This window comes from Acipenser ruthenus, chromosome 2 (genome assembly GCF_902713425.1).
Source record: "Acipenser ruthenus chromosome 2, fAciRut3.2 maternal haplotype, whole genome shotgun sequence".
Lineage (NCBI taxonomy): Eukaryota > Metazoa > Chordata > Actinopteri > Acipenseriformes > Acipenseridae > Acipenser > Acipenser ruthenus.
Window position 1 is genome coordinate 43,458,099 of NC_081190.1, and position 20,806 is coordinate 43,478,904.

Consider the following 20,806-nt stretch of genomic DNA (forward strand, 5'->3'; position numbering starts at 1 on the left):
ATTGCACAAAAAATAATTTCTAAAAAGTGATGTGCATGCATAAGTATTATAATGTTATTATAATACTGCCATTGAAAAAAAAAAAGTTATTTTTACTTATATAATGCTGCCATTGGAAAAAAAAAATATGTTATGTCGTGATCTATATTATAATTCTACAATTGCAAACACATTGTTGTTATTTTGTTATTTAAGTTCTATTGAAATAATATATTTCTGGTTTTCATAATAACAATTAAAAAAGTATGTATTTAAAAAAAAATAAGGGAATGTTTTGAAAACTGTCCAGAGTGCTTATTTGTGTGCTAAGAATGAAACATTTGCAAAAAAAGAAAAATAGCATTTTAACATGGAAATTGCCAAAATAAAGGGGCAGCTGGGTGGGTAATACTAATACAAAAACCTTGTCCACTCAGATAAAGTAAGCATTCCATAAAAATAGCAGAACTGCACTGCTTCAGTTGTGTCAAATAGCAACACATTTGTTCCTTTCTTTAAGAGTCTAAGTTGTCCTGTTATCACTGTTTACTGTGAAACAAATGCCCTTTTGTTTTTCTTTTTTTTCTGAGGATACTATGGAGATGGTCTCAATGCCATCATTGTGTTTGCAGCTTGTATCCTGCCAGACAGCAGTCGAGCTGATTATCACTATGTCATGGAGAATCTCTTTCTGTGAGTTTTACAACATTTAATAGTCTGACAAATACTGTATGCAAACTTCTACCATTGGGGCACACCTCAAAATTCCCCACAAACAGTAATTAATTACACTATTTTTTTTCCTGGGTAGTAAGTGTTATTTCCTAATTGCTTATGCCTCAAAAGTATAGAAAATGGCTATTATTCCCCACAAACTTTGCTTTTGTGACCAGGACAGTGATATTTTGAAATTTACCTATTTCCAATGAGAAAACGGGCGAATTTGTGTCTTTTCGTTCACATAAAGTCAGAAAAAAACAACATATGAATCCAAATTAACATGTATTTATACTAAAGTAATACAAAAATGACTACAAAAGATTTAGAAGTGAGTAGTTTTTTGATATTTACGATTATACTGTAAATCACTTTCACGAATCAGCCCCCAAATGTAGTCTCCCATCATGTTCTCGTTATACTGTCCTTGGTAGCGGCGTTCAAAGTCCAGTATATCCTGGTGGAAGCGCTCGCCTTGCTCCTCCGAGTACGCTCCCATGTTCTCCTTGAATTTATCAAGATGAGCATCAAGGATATGGACTTTGAGGGACATCCTACAGCCCATTGTGCCGTAGTTCTTCACCAGAGTCTCAACCAGCTCCACATAGTTTTCGGCCTTGTGATTGCCCAGGAAGCCCCGAACCACTGCGACAAAGCTGTTCCAAGCCGCTTTCTCCTTACTAGTGAGCTTCTTGGGGAATTCATTGCACTCCAGGATCTTCTTTATCTGTGGTCCGACGAAGACACCGGCTTTGACCTTTGACTCAGACAGCTTAGGGAAGAAGTCTTGAAGGTACTTGAAGGCTGCCAACTCCTTATCTAGAGCTCTGACAAATTGTTTCATAAGGCCCAATTTGATGTGCAGTGGTGGCATCAGCACCTTCCGGGGGTCCACCAGTGGCTCCCACTTCACGTTGTTCCTCCCCACAGAGAACTGGGTCCGCTGTGGCCAGTCCCGCCTGTGGTAGTGCGCCTTGGTGTCCCTGCTGTCCCAAAGGCAAAGATAGCAGGGAAACTTGGTAAAACCGCCTTGGAGACCCATCAGGAATGCCACCATTTTGAAGTCTCCTATGACCTTGATGCCATCTCAGAAAAATGCAGATATGTATCCACTTAGGCAGCTGGAACTAAACTGAACTTGTGGGCTTAAGGCCCCTGTATTTATACTACTATTTATATTACTGGAAAGTTCTAGAAGTTACTCCAAGTTTACTCAGCACTGAATCTATCTGGAATGTTCTGGAAAATAGGTAAATTTCAAAATATCACTGTCCTGGTCACAAAAGCAAAGTTTGTGGGGAATAATAGCCATTTTATATACTTTTGAGGCATAAGCAATTAGGAAATAACACTTACTACCCAGGAAACAAACAAAAAAAAAATTGTTACACAGTGTTATGATAGAATCTCTAAAAAATTGCTAAAATCAGTAGGTCCTTGGCTACAGAATTATGGGACTCCATATTTGATGCAGCCCATTGCAGGTAAAAATTGAATAGCTGCCTTTAATATGCTGTAAGATATATTTTCCACTGTTTCCCAGTGAAAACATTATTAAAACTATATGTGCCATGTGTTGCAAAATGTTTAATTTACTGTAGGCTGAACAAACTGGATCTGTTTATCTTGGAACAAAGAAGAATTAGGAGGGAACATGTTTGAAGTCTTTAAAATCTTAAAGGAACTGAAATAGTTAACCCGAACAGAAACCAGTGCTAGAGGACACAGTTGGAAATGAATGGGGATACACTTACTGTAGGACAGAGGGAAGGAAACACTTCTTCACACAGGGAGTAGTGAGGGTATGGAATGGGCTACCTAGTCATGTTGTTGAGGCAGAATCACTTGGATCATTTAAGACCCAACTTGACAAAGTTCTGAGATCAATCAGCTACTAGGAACTAGACAAAGCTTAGAATTGCCTCTTCTTGTTCATAAATGTTCTTATGTTCAACATGCACAATTTGGAAATATTACCATACAAAAAAATATTTTGATTTTATAGATGTTAGCCGGTTTATAAATGCAACTTTCCACAAATATTAAAATGCTTGATAAATGTATCACATTTATTATGCCCAAAGTAAATAGTTACAATTATATCCTCTTTTCACCTTCACCTAGTAAACATTAACGCTGTGTACAAAACGAAACAGAGATTTAGTGAATTTGTCCAAGTATTCAGGGTTTGTTTTCTCAGAGGTGATAAGTTATATTTTCGGACTCATAAGCTTGGCTTTCTCTGTCAGGGTTGAACACAGACAGCCTTTTTATGTGCTAAGGTCAAATACAAGTGCTCTTTTCTTTGCAGCGTGCATGCTATCAGTAGTTCTTCATAATTGGCAGTTACATTTGAAAGGATGTTTGTAAAGCTGTGTAACATTAGCCTTTCTCTCTCCTTTAGGTATGTGATTAGCACTCTGGAGCTCATGGTGGCTGAAGACTACATGATTGTCTACCTGAATGGGGCAACTCCTCGAAGAAAGATGCCAGGGCTGGGATGGATAAAGAAGTGTTATCAAATGATAGACAGACGGTAACAACTGTTGACTTCAAAGCTTTTTTAATGACCTCTTGAAAGATTAGTAGCAGCATAATTATAATAATGCTGCAGTCAGAAGTTTTTTCTGCTTTATAATGAGAATACAAATGCGATGGGATTTTGTGTAAAACAGGCGCGACAAACCACTTTCACGCTGTAAGGGGTCGTTTTATAAAGAGAATGCACTGTAATAAGTTCAGTTGTATAGCTTTTAATATAACAAAGCATCTCAAACTGCTTTTTAACAAGTACCTGACAAAACAAGGTTTAGCCAGTAATGCTAAATAGAATAAGTATAGAAATATAATGAACGAAAGCAATGAAAGGAAGCTGGTTATATTGTATTACTCATGAAGAAGGATAAAATAGGAAGTAATCAGTGTCATAGAGGCTGTGTGGTCCAGTGGTTAAAGAAAAGGGCTTGTAACCAGGAGGTCGCCTGGTTCAAATCTCACCTCAGCCACTGATTCATTGTGTGACCATGAGCAAATCGTGTGAGACGTAATTGTAAGTGACTCTGCAGCTGATGCATAGTTCACACACCCTAATCTCTGTAAGTCGCCTTGGATAAAGGCGTCTGCTAAATAAACAAATAATAATAATAATATTTGTCGCAAAAGCAGGCCCAATTATCATACATTCGAAGTTGAAAATGTTGTCCTTTTTTCCTCTTTGCATTCAGGCTGAGGAAGAACTTGAAATCATTTATAATTGTTCACCCCTCCTGGTTCATTAGGACAATCCTGGCTATCACCAGACCTTTTATCAGGTAAAAAGCCGATTTTTCAATTATATCAATTTGCACAATTGTATTGCTCTTTTTTTAAGATGAGGATACAATTAAAATAGTCAATGCAGCTGTGTTACAGTGGTTGAGTCCAGTAATTATACTGACAATTAGCATGTTATTAAATGAATCAGCAAGTATTCTGAATGTCTTATTTTTAGTATCTAGCTTTAAGTATATGGACAGTAATGCTTTTTTTTAATAATAATAATAATAATAATAATAATAATAATAATAATAATAATAATAATAATAATAATAAGGGGTTCCTAGTGGGTACAGTGGGTAAGTATTTTATAGATAATGAACTTGTGTGACAGGTTGTGTTCTGTATTCACTCATCAGTGTATTCTCTAATGAGCCCCTTTTTTCAATTCTATTCTAGTTCTAAATTCAGCAACAAGATTAAATATGTCCATAGCCTTGCAGAGCTTGGCGAGCTGATCCCCATGGAATATGTTCACATTCCAGAGAGTATAATAAAGTAAGTAAGATTTACAACTAGAAATCGTGTGAACAGTATTATTTAAACCATGTTGTCTCATTAGCTTTAGCTTTTTTATGGCGTACGCTACTGTATACTAAGCAAATACTAATTTGCTGTTTAATTTATTAAATGTTTACAATTGTGACGGATTGCCTTCTGGTCACAGGTTTTCCTTCTTCAAACAAACACTCAACAACCAGGATTCGAGGAAACGTTGTATCGTGTGTTTATTATTACAATAATAAAACAAAAATAAACAAAACAAAACCTAACCCGATCTCGGGCCCTATCTAAACAGATGATTTCCCTAACTAATAACGAGGCAGGCAAAGCCTGTTACCTCGTCTCCAAAACCAAATCACAGTCCAAATCGTAGTCCAAATACCTTTTCCAATCGTTCGTTGTCCAGTTTCACAATAATAATAATCATTTTGCTCGTACTCTCACTCTCACTCTCACTCTCACTCTCACTCTCACTCTCACTCTCACTCTCCAGCTCCCCAAACAAAACTCCTACCAACACCCTTAACCAAACGCTCACAAACACAGACATTTTAAATGGTAACCAATTACATTGTTAAACAATTGACAAGTCATTCAGTTGACTAATTAATTTGGAATTAATCTCTGCAGGGTCCTAGTGCCCCAAGAATTGTCGCTTCACAATAGTAATTATTTTTTTGTTTACAGTTGGTTTATGTTGTCTTTTCACGTTTTTCTGTTTTCTTTAACCAATCCTTCACTACTATATTATATATATATATATATATATATATATATATATATATATATATATATATATAGTCAAACACCAGGATGGACAGAAACGCAGTTGTGTGTATTTTGTTTAAACAAAACAAAACTTAACCCACCTCGGGTTCCTAAGTAAACTCCTGTCTAAATGGGGGCAGGCTAAACCTGTTTACCCCAAACAAAACAGACACAAGTGCTGTTTCTCTTTTCTCTCTCTCACTCACTCACGTCAACACTCTCCAACTCTCCCCCACACATTCCCCCCATTGTGTTTTTAAAGGTCAAGCAGTCATGGAATTAACCCAAACAATTAAGCAATTAATTATACAATTAATGAGCCTTCACCAATATGGCCTCTCAACACAGCCACCTTTAGCAATATGGAGATTTGGAGAACACAGAGAAGACTCCCCTCCGCCTCCACTGATACCTGTCTAGCCTACAGTCTTGCTGCCCTTCGTCTCCCTCTCGCTAAACCACTCCGTTGCAGCCCCGCTATCTCCCGCTGTTCTCCTACTGTCCCTCAATTTATTTTACATCCTCTAACCTCGCGATTTATCTTCCGTCAAACTAATTCTAGTTGTGCTGTCTCCATTATCTGTTGTCCAACACCCCCCCCCCCCCCCCCCATGACATCGCAGAGCCACCTTTATCACCTCGTAGACCCTGCCCCCAATTGATCCGGGTTGGCTAGTTCCCCATCGTCCGATTACCCCTTCATGTCTCATACTCGCGGAGTCTGCAAGCCCCTTCAGGACGTTACAATACTATTAATAATTACATATTTTAAATTATTACAAAACATTTCAAAAATAGTTTGGAAGCATGTCCGTCTACTTCATAATTCAGATAAAAATGAAAAAAAATATTTCCAAAAACGCCGGCAATAGCTTTTAGAAGGGATGCAAATGTAGCTGACATTTTGATCCACAGTAAACAGAAACGGATGGCAGACACGTAAAGGACATTAAAACCTGTAAGAGCATATGTATGCAAATATATTTGTAAAGATAAAAGTGAAATTGTAAATAGAGAAAATTGATATGCAGTCATAAGAAACCTGTCATGCAAAACACATTTGCATGACATTTTCAGTGAGAAAACTGGTTATAATGGGGGTAGGTCTCTGTTTTACAAAAGTTACTGGTACACCTGGTAGTCCCTGCTGGAAACACTGGTAATTAAGATGAAAAGGTTGAAAACCACTGGCCAAAAATGTAACACAATAAAATACGTAGGAGAGACAGCAAGTAAATGTCATACTGATGTAATAAGCTGCTACCTAAAGAATCACAGAAAGCACCAGCTTATTGTATTCCAAAATGTCTAGTTATGTGACCTTAATTAAATGAAATCACCCCGAGAAATGGCTTTACACTACCTGATCCCGAGGAAATAAAAAAAAAAAAAATGACAAAGCCTTTTTTTTCTATGGGCAAAGCTCATGGATTTGTATACAGTGTCCTTTATATTTTGTCTAGGGCTGTCAATTAATCGCAGTTAACTTCTGCGATTAACGCGTAAATGTTTTTAGAGATTAATTATTTTAACGCGCGTTAATCGCATTGCTGTGTATTGAGCCTTTCAGCACACCGTACTTCAATCCCGGCCGCAGCAACATTGTATTGAGTGTCTGAGTGCAGTTATTTTTTATTTTTTTTGACGGCTCGCTGGACAGTAAGACGCTTACTTCGATACTGTCAAAGTGAGTTCCAGTATCACACACGAGTACATCTAGTCTGCTGCGTGCTGAACACGCCTTCACTTCTCACAATACACTAGCAGCTCTTGTGATACAGACAATAACAACAACAAATTAAACCCACCAGTTTCGACAGAAATGCAGGATCGCTGCAAGCCCATATCAAGCCAAGTATGATAATACTTTAAAAAAAAATTTTTTAAATGAGTTAGGCTGCGTTGCTCTTTTTTTTTTTGCGCGTAGTATGTAAAGCCTAACAATTGTTAGTTTGCAGTTTTTGGATATGATGACAGTTTTTTTTGTATGTTCTCTTCACAATTAACAGTTCATTTCCTAGACGTGCTTACTATAGCTACATATTTATAAATTAAAAAAAAAAAAAAACTAAATTTATTTCAGTTCACAATCACATTTAAAAATAGATATCCTATGTGTTATGTTTTCTGATCTCTGTATGCTGCTGATCAAGCTTGAACTATACATTTTGTGTTGGTTGTATTTGTAATTTCCAAATTATTGCCCCTAGTAAATTTTGGTGATGGTCTCAATGGGTACATTTCCTGGTTAAATAAATACATAAATAAATACATTATAAACAATTTTATTTACAGTTAAGGATAATAAAAACAATAGCATCAGTAATAAAACAAATGGATGTAGTAATTGTAACAATTTAATATGCGATTAAAACCGAGATTAACTAAGATTAATTTTTTTAATCATGAGATTAATCGCGATTAGTTTTTTTTAATTGCTTGACAGCCCTAATTTTGTCATGTTATCTTAATTTTACATATAGCTGTGATTTTATTTATTGTGAGTGATGACACTAATCTTTCACCTCAATTTATTCCCAGAACTCTCAATTTTACAGTAACTGGGCCATTTGTATTACCCTTGTGTTTCACATCACTACCTAACTATACCTTACTACCTCTTTCCTGTAAGGTATGAAGACGAGAGCAGTATAAAAAGATATACATGTATGAGGTAAATAAACGCCTGTTGTAGTGCAGTGAATGTTTGTTAACTGCTTCTAATTCTTTCCCCTAGCCTGACCTCAGCAGTACGATATCAGCGGCTGCATCCTCTTTGCATCTTCCTCCTAATAGGTGTTTGATTGTTGAGAACTGTCTTTTCTGCTATCACTATGAACAGGCCTTGTTAACCAAAACACAATGCTCCTGCCTAGCCTAGGTTCTAGGTCATGGCTGCAGTTTCCAGCTTTGTATCACACAAGCATGACTCAAATGGCTCAGGCTCAGTTAGGGTACATAACTAGACCAACTTTGTAAAACACACCGTGTTGAGAAGAGGTTCCCAGTCCCAGATGGTCCCTCTACACTAGACTACTGCATCACCCCATTTCCATAACACAGCCAAGCGTACTGCACTACTGTAACACACCATATCAACACACAAGCCCCAATGCCTTCTTGAAACATTGTCCATATAATCATACTTTTTTTATTTTTTATAATACCCTTAAACTAATCAATACCTGCTCAAATGTAACCCCATGCAGTCACCTGCAATTTCCATTCTGCCAAAAAAAAAAAAAAACTTCTGCATGTATAAGTGAGTAAAATAATCTAAACAACAACAAAAAAGCACTGTTTATTTTATAGTTTGTAGTATAAATCCATACAGGAAAATTCTTAAACAAATGGTTGGGAGCCCCTGTGTTAGTAATGACTGCGCAGCATGTAGCTTACCTGGTTTTGCTTTGCTGTTTGTCTCACTCTTTGCCTGCTTCTTGTTTCTTTCTTTTCAAACTAACCTTTGCCCCTCAGACTGGATGAAGCACTGAAGGAAGCAGCTGAATCCAACAAGTAAGAAACAGTCCTAGTCAGCCCTTCATGCTGGGTTACTGTTCTATCTTTCATTAGGATAAGGATTCCCAAAGATTAAAGAACAGTCATTGATTCATTGATTCAGCCAGCTTAGAGCAAGAGGTGTACAAAAGAGTCTTAGATTGCACCTCCAAGTGTGGAATCCTATCTTAATTAGATATCAGCATCTTTATTAGAGGAATGCAAAGTGCAATTTTAACGTAGTATCAGCTACACTGTTCTGTTATTAAGTCTCCTCTAATACAGTTGTAGAAAGAATCAGACTTCACTGATATGCAAACAAACACACACACACACACACACACACACACACACACACATATATATATATATATATATATATATATACCATCAACTTTAATATCTGTTTTGTACTGCTGTTGTAGTTTATTTGTTGAAAATACATCCGTGGACATTCTATTTATTCTGATTGCTGACTGCTATTATGTGATAGCACAAGTTATTGAGATTATCAGAATATAGTAAAACTTTAAAAAGGTATGATGGTTCTATGTACATAATGATTGTCTGTCGGTTTTATTTTTATTCTTACTCCTACCATTTAATTTTTCTTCTATCTAGATATAGCAGCTTTCTAAATGGATCTGAATCTACATCTGTGGAACAGGAGTAAGATATACATATAATATAAAAAAATGTATTGAGAAAAAAATTATATATTAAAAATACAAAACTGAAAGATCATAATTGGATAAGTCTTCACCCCCCTGAGTTAATACTTGGTGGAAGCACCTTTGGCAGCTGTGAGTCTGTTGGGATAGGTCTCTACCAACTTTGCACACCTAGATTTGGCAATATTTGACTATTTTTCTTTACAAAACTCAAGCTCTGTTTAAGCTCTGTCAAGTTCCTTGGGGAGCATTGATGGACAGCAATCTTCAAGTCATGCCACAAATTTCCGATTGGATTTAGGTCAGGGCTCTGACTGGGCCACTCAAGGACATTTACCTTTTTGTTCCTTAGCCACTCCGGTGTAGCTTTGGCTGTGTGCTTTGGGTCGTTGTCATGCTGAAAGGTGAACTTCTGTCCCAGTTTCAGCTTTCTTGCAGAGGGCAGCAGATTTTCCTCACAGACTTTTCTGTACTTTGCTCCATTCATTTTCCCTTCTATCCTGGCAAGGGCCCCAGTCCCTGCCGATGAGAAACATCCCCATAACATGATGCTGCCACCACCATGCTTCACAGTAGGGATGGTGTTCTTTGGGTGATGTGCTGTGTTGGGTTTGCGCCAAACAGAACGCTTTGCATTTAGGCCAAAAAGTTCCATTTTTGTTTCGTCAGACCACAAAACTTTTTGCCACATGGCTACAGAATCTCCTGAGTGTTTTTTGCATACTTCAAACATGATTCAAGGTGGGCTTTCTTGAGTAATGGCTTCCTTCTTGCCACCCTACCATACAGGCCAGATGTGTGGAGTGCTTGGGATATTGTTGTCACATACACACTTTGACCAGTCTTGGCCATAAAAGCCTATAGCTCTTGCAAAGTTGGCATTGGCCTCTTGGTAGCCTCTCTGATCAGTCTCCTTCTTGCTCGATCATCCAGTTTGGAGGGACGGCCTGATCTAGGCAGGGTCTTGGTGGTGCCATACACCTTCCACTTCTTAATAATCATCTTGACCGTGCTCCAAGGGATATTCAAGGCCTTTGATATTTTTTTTATACCCATCCTCTGATCTGTGCCTTTCAACAACTTTGTCCCAGAGTTCTTTTGAAAGCGCTTGGTGCTCATGGTTGAGTCTTTGCTTTGAAATGCACTACCCAGCAGAGGAAACCTACAGGAACTGCTGAATTTATCCTGAAATCATGTGAATCACTACAGTTTAACACAGATGGAGGCCACTTAACTTGGTGTGTGATTTTGAAGGCGATTGGTTACACCTGAGCTAATTTAGGATTGCTATTACATGGGGGGTGGACACTTATCCAACCAAGCTATTGGGCAGTCCTAACATCTGTAGGAAGGTCATTCCACCACTGCGGGGCGAGGGTGGAGAAGGAGCGGGCTTTTGAGGCAGGGGAGCATAGAGGAGGTAGAGCCAGTCTTCAAGTGCAGGAGGAGCGGAGAGGTCGAGTGGGGGTGTAGGGAGAGATGAGGTTCTAGAGGTAGCTGGGTGCAGTCTGGTCAAGGCATCTGTAGGCGAGTACAAGAGTCTTGAACTGGATGCGAGCGGTGATCGGGAGCCAGTGGAGTGAGCGGAGCAGTGGAGTTGCATGGGAGAAGCGAGGCAGAGAGAACACCAGGCGAGCAGCGGAGTTCTGGATGAGCCGGAGAGGACGGGTGGCGGTCGCAGGGAGGCCAGCCAGGAGGGAGTTGCAGTAGTCTAGGCGGGAGAGTACCAGGGCCTGGACCAGGAGCTGGGTGGCATAGTTGGTGAGGAAGGGTCGGATTCTTCGTATGTTGCTCAGGAAGAATCGGCAAGTGCGTGCCAGAGTGGAGATGTGCTGGGACTTATCCAATTATGATCTTTCAGTTTTGTATTTTTAATATATAATTTTTTTCTCAATAAAAACTTTTTTTCCCCTTAACATTGTGGAGTATGGTGTGTAGATAAGTGGAAAAAAATCCTAATTTAAATGCATGAAACTCTGAGGTACTGACACAACAAAATGTGAAAAAAGTTCAAGGGGGTGTAGACTTTCTATAGGCACTGTGAATATGTATATATATATGACAAGAAACTTTCATTTCATCTTTATAGTTGTGCGAACAGTCCGACTTTATTTTTCATCAGTATTTAAGGGCAAAATCAAGTGCTTGAAAAGGTTGTATTTGTTTTTAGTTATCATGGATGTTGCGATTTCTGTGAAATATACCCATTGCCATGTAATATGTACAGTACTTCCCATTTCTAAATAGTGATATACATATTTTTTATTACTTAAAAATAAATACTGCAAATGTTTGCCTTCCAGTAAATGCTTGAACACACTGCATAGAACGGCACAATTTCTTTAAAAATGTCCTCAATGAAGAAAGACACCAGCTGCATTAAAGATTGGAAATATTTCTGCTAAAGATCGCTTTGTCCAGTATAAGAAAGGGGACATTTCACATGTCTGTTAATATTTTTACATTTATTTATCTTTATAATTAACAAGGGATGATCTAATCATTTGTTTTAGACAGACCATGCCCTTAGGTTCTATGGACAGCAACTATCAAAACAATAAAGTTCACGGGGCGGAGCTATGCCACCGGATAGTGTTTATTGACACTGAGTTAGTAAACATATACACATGGAGAGAGGGGCTCCGCCTCTTCCAGGCCCAACATTTACTTGATAGATAGACACGATAAACAGGAGGGGGGCCACCGTCTTTGAGGTGACCCGACATACGAGAGGGGCACCGTCTCTGAGGTTACCCGACATACGAAGAGGCTCGCGAACCGGAAAGAAAACATAAAGTTAGTATTTGTTAAAACATATAATGTGTGGTGTTCCGCCTCTTCAAAGCCCAACATAATAGAAGGGGGGTTCCGTCGCTGAGGAGACCCGACAAACAGGAGAGGGGCCACCGTCTTTGAGGAGACCCGACAAACACGAGGGATGCCACCGCTTGGGGACCCTCACATAGAGGCATCAGACCTGAAAGAAGAATCCCAAAAGAAACATACATGCAGATGGAAGGGTTTGGCCGGGGGTCCCCTCTGACTCATAGAGAACCCTCCTCTATGAGGTAAATGAAGCGGAGCTTAACAAAGGGTTGGAGAAAGTGGAATCACTAACCCCCCAAAAGATGGACCCCCGGCTCCCCGCTGACGCAACCAAGAGAGAACCGCCAATGCATAAAAAAACTCAAAACATTTAGACGAAAGAAAACAAACACTTAACATGACAAAGGGGTTAGTAGACTGTACCCTAATGACTATGTGAAGACCCTCTGCACAGTGGAAAGAAAAAAAAAACCTTTAATTGTATTTCTTAGGGGGAAATCTTTGGTGGCTCAGGCAGGAAGGTCGTCCCCACTCCGGACATACTAGCAATGGACTGATGTGCGGAGGATATTTCAGATGATGAAGAACGAATATAACTTTCAACTGCTGATGAAGTCCAGCGCCCCATATTTTTAATTAAATGCTGGTTAATGCTGGTTAATGTTGGCTTTTGCGGCTGAAGTGGCTGCCCCTATTCTAAATGAATGAGGAGTGTAGAATTGCGAAGGAAGACCTGCTCTGGATACCACAGTGGAAAGGTGTGTTGAAAACCAATGCCTTGATACAATGGACCGGCTTGAATTGATAAACAAAGGGTCGGAGGATGAAATGGCTTTGCGTTCTGCAATGTACTTCAACATGGAAGTGAAGGGACACAGAGGAGAGTTGGTCTTAGAAAGCTGAATACATTGTCCTTGCTGCAGTTGATCTGTTTTCGAAATGCGAAGAAATAAGATGAAATGAGAATCTGGGATGAGCTTGAGGTCACTGCAGCGGATACCTAGGGTAGGAAAGCTGGCAATAGAAGGAACTGTATATTCAGAACATCTCAAAAATCCAAAAAATGCAGATAGACATATGACTTCCATAGTTAGATCACCAAATGGAGAAAAACAGCCGTGGCGGAGAATTGAAATCAATTTACTGAGAATGTCTATAGAAATAGGCAGGCGAGCAGAAGAAGGAGCCGGAGAGCACTTGGAAATTCCTCGTAAAAGGAGACGAACTGCTGGAATTGATAATAGAGTTGGGGAATTGATGGACATCAAGCGAAATTGATGCTGAATTCCTGACAAATATAGTCTGATTGTAGCTAGTGCCAGATGTAGAGAGTCCTTTGCATGCACTATGAACGCCATGATCCAGTCCTGGTTGAATGGAGTAGGATAATCCTGCTTTGTAAACAAAAAGTTACATAACATGCCCAACCTGTAGAGTACGAGGATCTGGTAGATGGGGCAAGTGCTGATGCCATGTATTCTTGAGCTGAATTAAGAAGTTTATTAATAGTTGGATTTAGTTGATAATCAGCTGATTGAACTGTGGCATTGCTGCTGGATATTGCAGAGCTGAGGGCAGCAAACTGTGGAATTTTGAAATCTGCAAACGGGAAAGAGCATCAGCTGCATTATTAAAAATGCCCGGTAGGTGGCGAGCTTGTATTAGGAAGTTATTAGAGACTGAAATCCATACTAGCCGCCGCAGCAATTGCATTATAAGAGCGGAGGAGGAACGTCCTTTATTTATAATATGCACTGTAGTTGAATTATCACAGTAAAATAGTATTGATTTCTTAGACAAGAGATGACCCCATAGCTGGGCAGCTGCTACTATTGGGTATATCTCTAGCAGAGCTGTGGATTTTAGATGAGGAGATATGTTCTCGATTTCCTCAGGCCATGTACTGCAAAACCATTGATTATTAAATGACCTCCGAATCCCAGAGATGAGGAATCAGTAAATAAAGCCATATCGTGAGGAGCTGAAATGAAATCATCATAAAACATAGAGAGACCATTCCAGTGCTGAATAAGCGCAGACCACATTTTAATATCTTTCCTAGCTTCTGAAGAGATATTTAAATAGGAGTCCAGATTTTTTGCTGTTGATGCCAGCGCTAGCAGCCGAGATATAAACGTCCTCCCTTGTGGAATGATACGTATTGCAAAATTAAAGTAACCCAGCAATGAAAGCAGTGCCCGTTTTTTAATTGTTTTACTGATCTGAAAATCCTGAATGAGCAAACAAATATGGTTAAGTTTAGACTCAGGCAGGCGGGCTTCAAACTTTTCTGTATCTAGAATGATTCCAAGGAATTCCAAAGAATGAAGGGGACCGATTGATTTTTCTTCTGAAAGCGGAACGCCAACTTCAGAAAATAAGCTTTTAAGATTGGAAATCGCTTCTGCTGGTGCATCTGAAGGAGGAGAAATTACTAAAAAATCGTCCAGCAAGTGGAGCAAGAACGGGACATGATAGACATTAAGAAGGATCCAGCATAATGCTTCCGACAGGGTATCAAATATCTTCGGGCTGCTACGGCAGCCGAAAGTCAATTGAGTGGCAAAATAAAACTTCCCTTCCCAGCATATACCAAACAGGTGACGGAGAGAAGGATGGATTGGCATTACTTTAAATGCGTCTGATATATCTGCTTTTGCTAACCAGGAACCACAACCTGCTAATTTAATTGAATGTATTGCGTCTGCAATAGTGATGTAATGCAGGGAAAATTGATCTTGGGGAATTAATGAGTTAATGCTGCTGGTGCTTGATCCCCGTGGTGCTGATAAATCAATAATGAGACGCTTTTTTCCTGACATTTTCCTCGTGGCAATGCCGATAGGATTAATTCTATATATTGGAAAAGGAGGAGCTAAAAATGGACCGACTATAAATCCTTTTTTAATATCTTTTTCGATGAGAGACTGCACTGATTGTGGATCTTGAGTCGCTGAATAAAGATTTTTGCTTTGGAACGAGGAAGAAGGAATTTGAGTAAGACCGGTTGAAAAACCATTTTTTAATCCGTCGATCAGGTAATTAATTAAGTTACTGTCGGGATGATTCTGTAATTTACTTGATAACGCCAGGATGTTTATAGGAGTAAAGACGGTGAGCATCAGGGAAAGTCACTTGCGTTTTAAAGGGCAGATTGTATTAGCGTGAGGGTCACCGCAATTGCTGCACATGTGGATAAAATTGCATTGCCTATTCGAACAGAAGCCAGTATTGAAATTGTTGCAGATTTGTCTTCCTCCTGAAAATCTGATACTGCGCCCGTATTTGTCTTTCCTTGTAGATTGATCGAGGGGAGCTGAAGAATGTATAGGATTAGGTACTGAAGATCTGTATGAATTAGCGGCGAAACCGGGTGCTTTAGAAGTTGATGCAATTGCAGCTTTAGGGCAGAGGGCTGTTGAATGAGCTGTTGAAGCGTAGACCCCGCATGCATTAGCTCTTAAACCACCAAAAATTCTATTAAATAGATCTGGATCAGGTTTTTCCCAATTGATGATGTGATTATCTGCTGCCAATATCGCTGCTGCTTTTGCAGAGAATGCTTTATGATACTCATAAAACATAGTCCTTCCGTATCTGACAGACAGCTCCACGATGTAATATTCGTAAGATTCCAATTCAGCTCTGCGGTTAGGAATACCGAGCATAACACATCTCTGAATATGGAGAAAGCAAGGACAAACTCCCCTAATGTAAGATTTTTAAGCAGTCTGGGATCTCTGGATTTTAGAGTTACCGCCAATTCTCCACAATCGACTACTCTATGGTCCAAGAATTCCGAAGTCGTCATTAATAGTGAAACGAGATTAATGTCCTTACCTTCGAGAATGACACGTCTGATTTGTGGAGATATAGTGTGACGTCTCGCTGCAGTTGGAGAGGAGGATACGTATGTAGATGCAGTAGCGAGGTTGTATATTGGAGGATCTGCTTCGCTGGGAAAAAGCTGTAGGCGGCGCTGCAGCATTTGATGCTGAAATTAATGACTGTGCTGTAGATTGTTTTCCCTGTTCCATAACAGACACCCTTTTTTCTAGATCCGACAGTTGAGAACTGACCGAAGATAGAGTATCGGAAAAAGGCTGCATAAATGATTTTATCTCGTTGAATATTTGCGAATGTTGGATTTCAATGGCTGGCTGCTGGTTAGCGGTGCTAGTTGTGGGGGTGGTTAGATCCGGAATAGACTGCCTGCTGTCTGTTTTAGGACGCTGAATGGCTGGGCGCGGCTGATTATGTTTTTTTGGAGGAAAGACTGGTTCTGCTGAGACTGAATTGCAATAGAGAATGAAAAGAGACTCTCTATCACTCCATTTTTAAGGAGGGTTTTTATCAATTTATTCATGGGCCAGTCCTTCCAAAACAATCGATCCTGAGGGGCGTCCTGAGGCCGAAGACGCTTGGATCGCCGCAGATTCGATGTTTGGGTGGCAGGAATGGTAGGCAACATTTGTACTGGAACCTGGTCGAGAGCCTGATCAGGAGCCTGATCAGATGTAACTGAAACAGCAGAAGGGGAGAAAAAACGGAGACTGGATGGACCCTGGATTGAAGCTGAAGGAGAATGATCTGTTAATGACAGAAAATCCTGGGAATCCTCTGAATCCGATGACAACTGCTGTAAGTACTCCATTATTGAGGTACGCAAATGTAGATGGGTCTTGAAATCGCTTAGGTTTAAGCCAAAAACGAAAAAACACAAGACAGCGAGGTAGAGGTGACTAATGTTTAAATAAGGTAGGTTTAATTGATGACAGCAGATGATAGGTTGTTGGTGCCTAGCTCCGCCCCCTGAACCCCACATATAGGTTAACTTTAAAATCAAAACAGGTTGTGAAATGTTATTTCAAAAATACTATCTCAAATTGATGTACTTTGATGTGAAAAAGAAGAGAAAAAAAGCCTTTAAAAGGACACATTGACCCATTTGGAACAATGTTAATATTTTATCTGGTGGTAAACCCCTTTCCTTGGACTCCTGGGCCCGGAGGGGTATAAACGTGTTGAACGATGTAGCCGGTCAGGAGTCTATCCTAGAGTTCCAGGACCTAGTTTCTCGCTATAGTATCCCTAGCACCTCTTTGTTTTTTTTATTTTAGACTGAGATCTGCTTTAAAAACATATGGGGTTCCCTGGGGCTCCAACTTAATCCGTCACCCAGTAGTGGATTGGGTCCTGGGGGCAGCACCTAAGGGCTTAGTCTCCCATATATATAAGCATCTCACCTCACACTCCCCTGCCCCCCTCTCTTGTTCAAAACTATGGGAGAAGGATATAGCGCAATGGGGAGGGACTGTAGACTGGGATGCGGTGTGGGGTAGTGTCTTTGGAGCGTCTAAGAATCCAAATCACCAATTTATTCACTTTAAATTATGCCACAGAACTTATTTGACCCCTCGTAAAAGGCATTTTATGGGGCTAGCCCCTCATCCTTGTTGTACTTTGTGCAACCTAGGAGTACCAGGCACTCTGATGCATATACTGTGGGATTGCCCAGATGTTCAGCTTTTTTGGGGGCAGGTAGTAGATTCCATTTCTGCCATTATGGGGAGGTGCTTCCCACTGGACCCTGCCTTTCTTCTCCTGGGTGATGTTTCTAAATTTCCTCTCTCTGAGAATGAACATAGACTGTGGCTGGCAAGTATGACTGCTGCAAAAAAAATGATTATGCAGCGCTGGCTCCCTCCTCATCAACTCTCCTTGCGGCACTGGCTACAGGTGTTTTTAGACATTATTTTTTTGGAGATGTCCTCAGCCAGAATCAACGGAGCTAAAGCTTCCACTTTGCTGATGTGGAGAGACTCGGCAACTGCAATTAAGAAGTTACTATTGTTGTAATCAGTATGCACTGCTCATTTATTTGTCGTCAACCCATGTAACGAGGGGGTGGGAGGGGTGGGAGGGGCGGGAGGGAAATTTTGCAGGGTCTTTCTGTTCACTTTGTATATAAATTTTCAATAAAAACTTAATTACAAAAAAATAAAAGGACACATTGACTAGTAGTACCTGTCAATACAATGTCTTGCCTAATTGATCCAGGACCAAGTTGACTTGGATGTGTGTTACTGTTTCTGTATTAAGTAATGTAAAGGTCAACTTGTTATGGGTATGACATATCATAGTTAGCTTAACTCATTTGTTGTTCTTGAATCGTTTTCTGGTTTCCTGAGGAAGTCCTGCTACTGACGACCAAGCATGCTTTCCATTTCTCTGTAAAACCCATTGCACTGCATCAGATTGAAGATGCTAAATAAGATGTTGTTACAGTTGAGCATTTCAGTGTGGTATGTACAAAAGCATGATTTACAAGAGTGTTTAATAAATAATTCAAAACAGGAAAAGACAAAACTTTGATTTTGCATTTGTATCGCTCTGTTGCACCAACATGAGTAGCCCAATATTCAACCCTGACCGCTGCCTGGGTACAGAGTAAATACTGTTCAGCTTTATTCTATTAATTATTACCAGTGGCTCTTTTTCCCAGACTAAATTATTTTTTGTCACTTTAACCAAAAATAATGTTTGTGCTGAAAAGTAACATCAGAAAGCGAATCTCCTGTAAAGTAGTTGTAGCTACCAAAACAGAAAAATCTTATATACAGCATGTTGTCTCTCTTGCGTTTCTACAGAACCAGTACATATTTGCTACGCCAGTCTGAAATATGCAGTTTTGTAAGATTCTATGCAGGTTTTCTCCAAAACAATTCCCCCTCCCTGGCTAATCTGAGACTGCTTTGGTTTCAATTTTCAATAGAATGCAGGTACAGCTAAACAGAGTTTTTACTAAACCAAGGTGTGCACTTTAGTAGTAAAAACAGCACTGTACATTTTACTATTGAAAAAACTTTCACTTTTGGTAAAAATACATGGGACTCAATTCACTTTTGTCATTATTGTATTTACTGTAATGTGTATTTATTTAATTTCAGCCATATCATTCTCTTCATGAATTATATCCATTTTGTTGGTGTTTCTCCTTGAGGATTTGTTGTGCGTTGCTACATAAGCTACTTAATTACATTATTACTTACTGGTAGATAATACAGTATATTTCAATATATGCAACATATATAATATGCAACATGTTGCCCTTACTAATCATGTCTTTTCTTTTCTATTTTTTAGAGTTGATAACAACCCTCAAAGCAAATCCTAAACTTCCTGTCTTCATTATTTCAGAAGATTTAGAAGCTCTGTAGTCTGCAAAACTATTTGATGTGTACTTGTACAGAAAAAACCTGTCATGTGATGTTTTAACTTTATATTCCTGGTTATTTCTGGTAGAATATGATTGTAGAATTTAGGCCTGCCTTATACCAATAAGTAATTTTCTAGTATTCGCAAATATTAGTACACCCTTTTTAAATTACTGTAACTGTTTTTGCTTTCTTTTTTTTATTGTTTTTGGGCTATTTTAATAAAGCAGAAGAGTACAGTAAATGTGTTGGGCTTCAATGCATTTACTGGAACACTATACTTTTATGAATATGGCCCAGTGGGACTCAGTTTATATGATTTCACACAGCTAGTACAACAGTTCTGTTATGTAAGTTGTCCTGTATACAAAGATCCTATACTTTAGTGCCATATATTTTATGTTTTTATTTGTTCTCATCAGTTTGTAAAGCTAAAGATGAACACACACTACATATGAGAGATGTTGACTTTAGAAAATCACTTTTTGCTTTAATCTACCCCTAGCTTCTCATAGTCATTTGTGCATTCCTTTCTAAAAGGAAAGACCAGACCTGTTTGGCTGATTTTTTTTAATGAATTTATTTTATTTTAAACAAAATGTTTGAGTACATTTCATATGCTCTGTGTCCATGTGACAGATCATTTTTTTGTCCAAGTTTCATGTAAATCTGTGCTTTTGCACTAAAATAACTCATAAACTGCGTGTTTAAACACCATACCCAGCAGGCTTATAGTACTCATTGATTAGGAGTCTTTTTTTAGAACTGAAAAAATGTATAAAGTATTTCGTGAGTTATTTTAATATTTCTTCGCATGCACAGTTTATTTTTGCTAACTCAAAAGTTATGCATGCGCAGTTGGGCCCCACCACCAACAGTATTAATAATTAATCAGATAGCTAGCCTAATATAAACATAACTAAAGTATTCATGTTTTTAAAAATTGTAAAAAATGTAATAGCCTAATAATAGCTTGTTTTATGTATTATAATTCTATGAATATGTGTATAATGTATCTAAAATGTGGTCCTACTTGGGAATGTTTCAGAATTTTTCTTATACAAAAACTAAGAGTTGCATCATAAATATTATTATTTAGCAGACGCCTTTATCCAAGGCAACTTACAGAGACTAGGGTGTGTGAACTATGCATCAGCTGCAGAGTCACTTACAACTACATCTCACTCGAAAAACAGAGCACAAGGAGGTTAAGTGACTTGCTCAGGGTCACACAATGAGTCAGTGGCTGAGGTGGGATTTGAACCGGGGACCTCCTGGTTACCAGCTCTTTTCTTTAACCACTGGACCACA

At 39.0% G+C, this 20,806-nt stretch overlaps 1 protein-coding gene across 6 annotated transcripts in view; it reads left to right on the forward strand.

Moving 5' to 3' along the window:
• The window catches only part of LOC117409673 (protein prune homolog 2), a 34,235-nt gene extending 13,980 nt beyond the window's left edge, over positions 1 to 20,255 (forward strand). The window contains exons 5-12 of one of the 6 annotated variants that reach the window (XM_034015989.3): positions 570 to 672; positions 3,101 to 3,232; positions 3,921 to 4,007; positions 4,411 to 4,509; positions 7,916 to 7,957; positions 8,761 to 8,799; positions 9,403 to 9,450; positions 19,425 to 20,255. In XM_034015989.3, the coding sequence (XP_033871880.3) occupies positions 570 to 672; positions 3,101 to 3,232; positions 3,921 to 4,007; positions 4,411 to 4,509; positions 7,916 to 7,957; positions 8,761 to 8,799; positions 9,403 to 9,450; positions 19,425 to 19,455 (581 nt within the window). In that variant the 3' untranslated portion in view covers positions 19,456 to 20,255. The remainder of the gene's footprint in view (positions 1 to 569; positions 673 to 3,100; positions 3,233 to 3,920; positions 4,008 to 4,410; positions 4,510 to 7,915; positions 7,958 to 8,760; positions 8,800 to 9,402; positions 9,451 to 19,424) is intronic. The other 5 variants (XM_034015991.3, XM_034015990.3, XM_058996238.1 and 2 more) reach the window with 5 other exon arrangements.
• Positions 20,256 to 20,806: the final 551 nt, after the last annotated feature.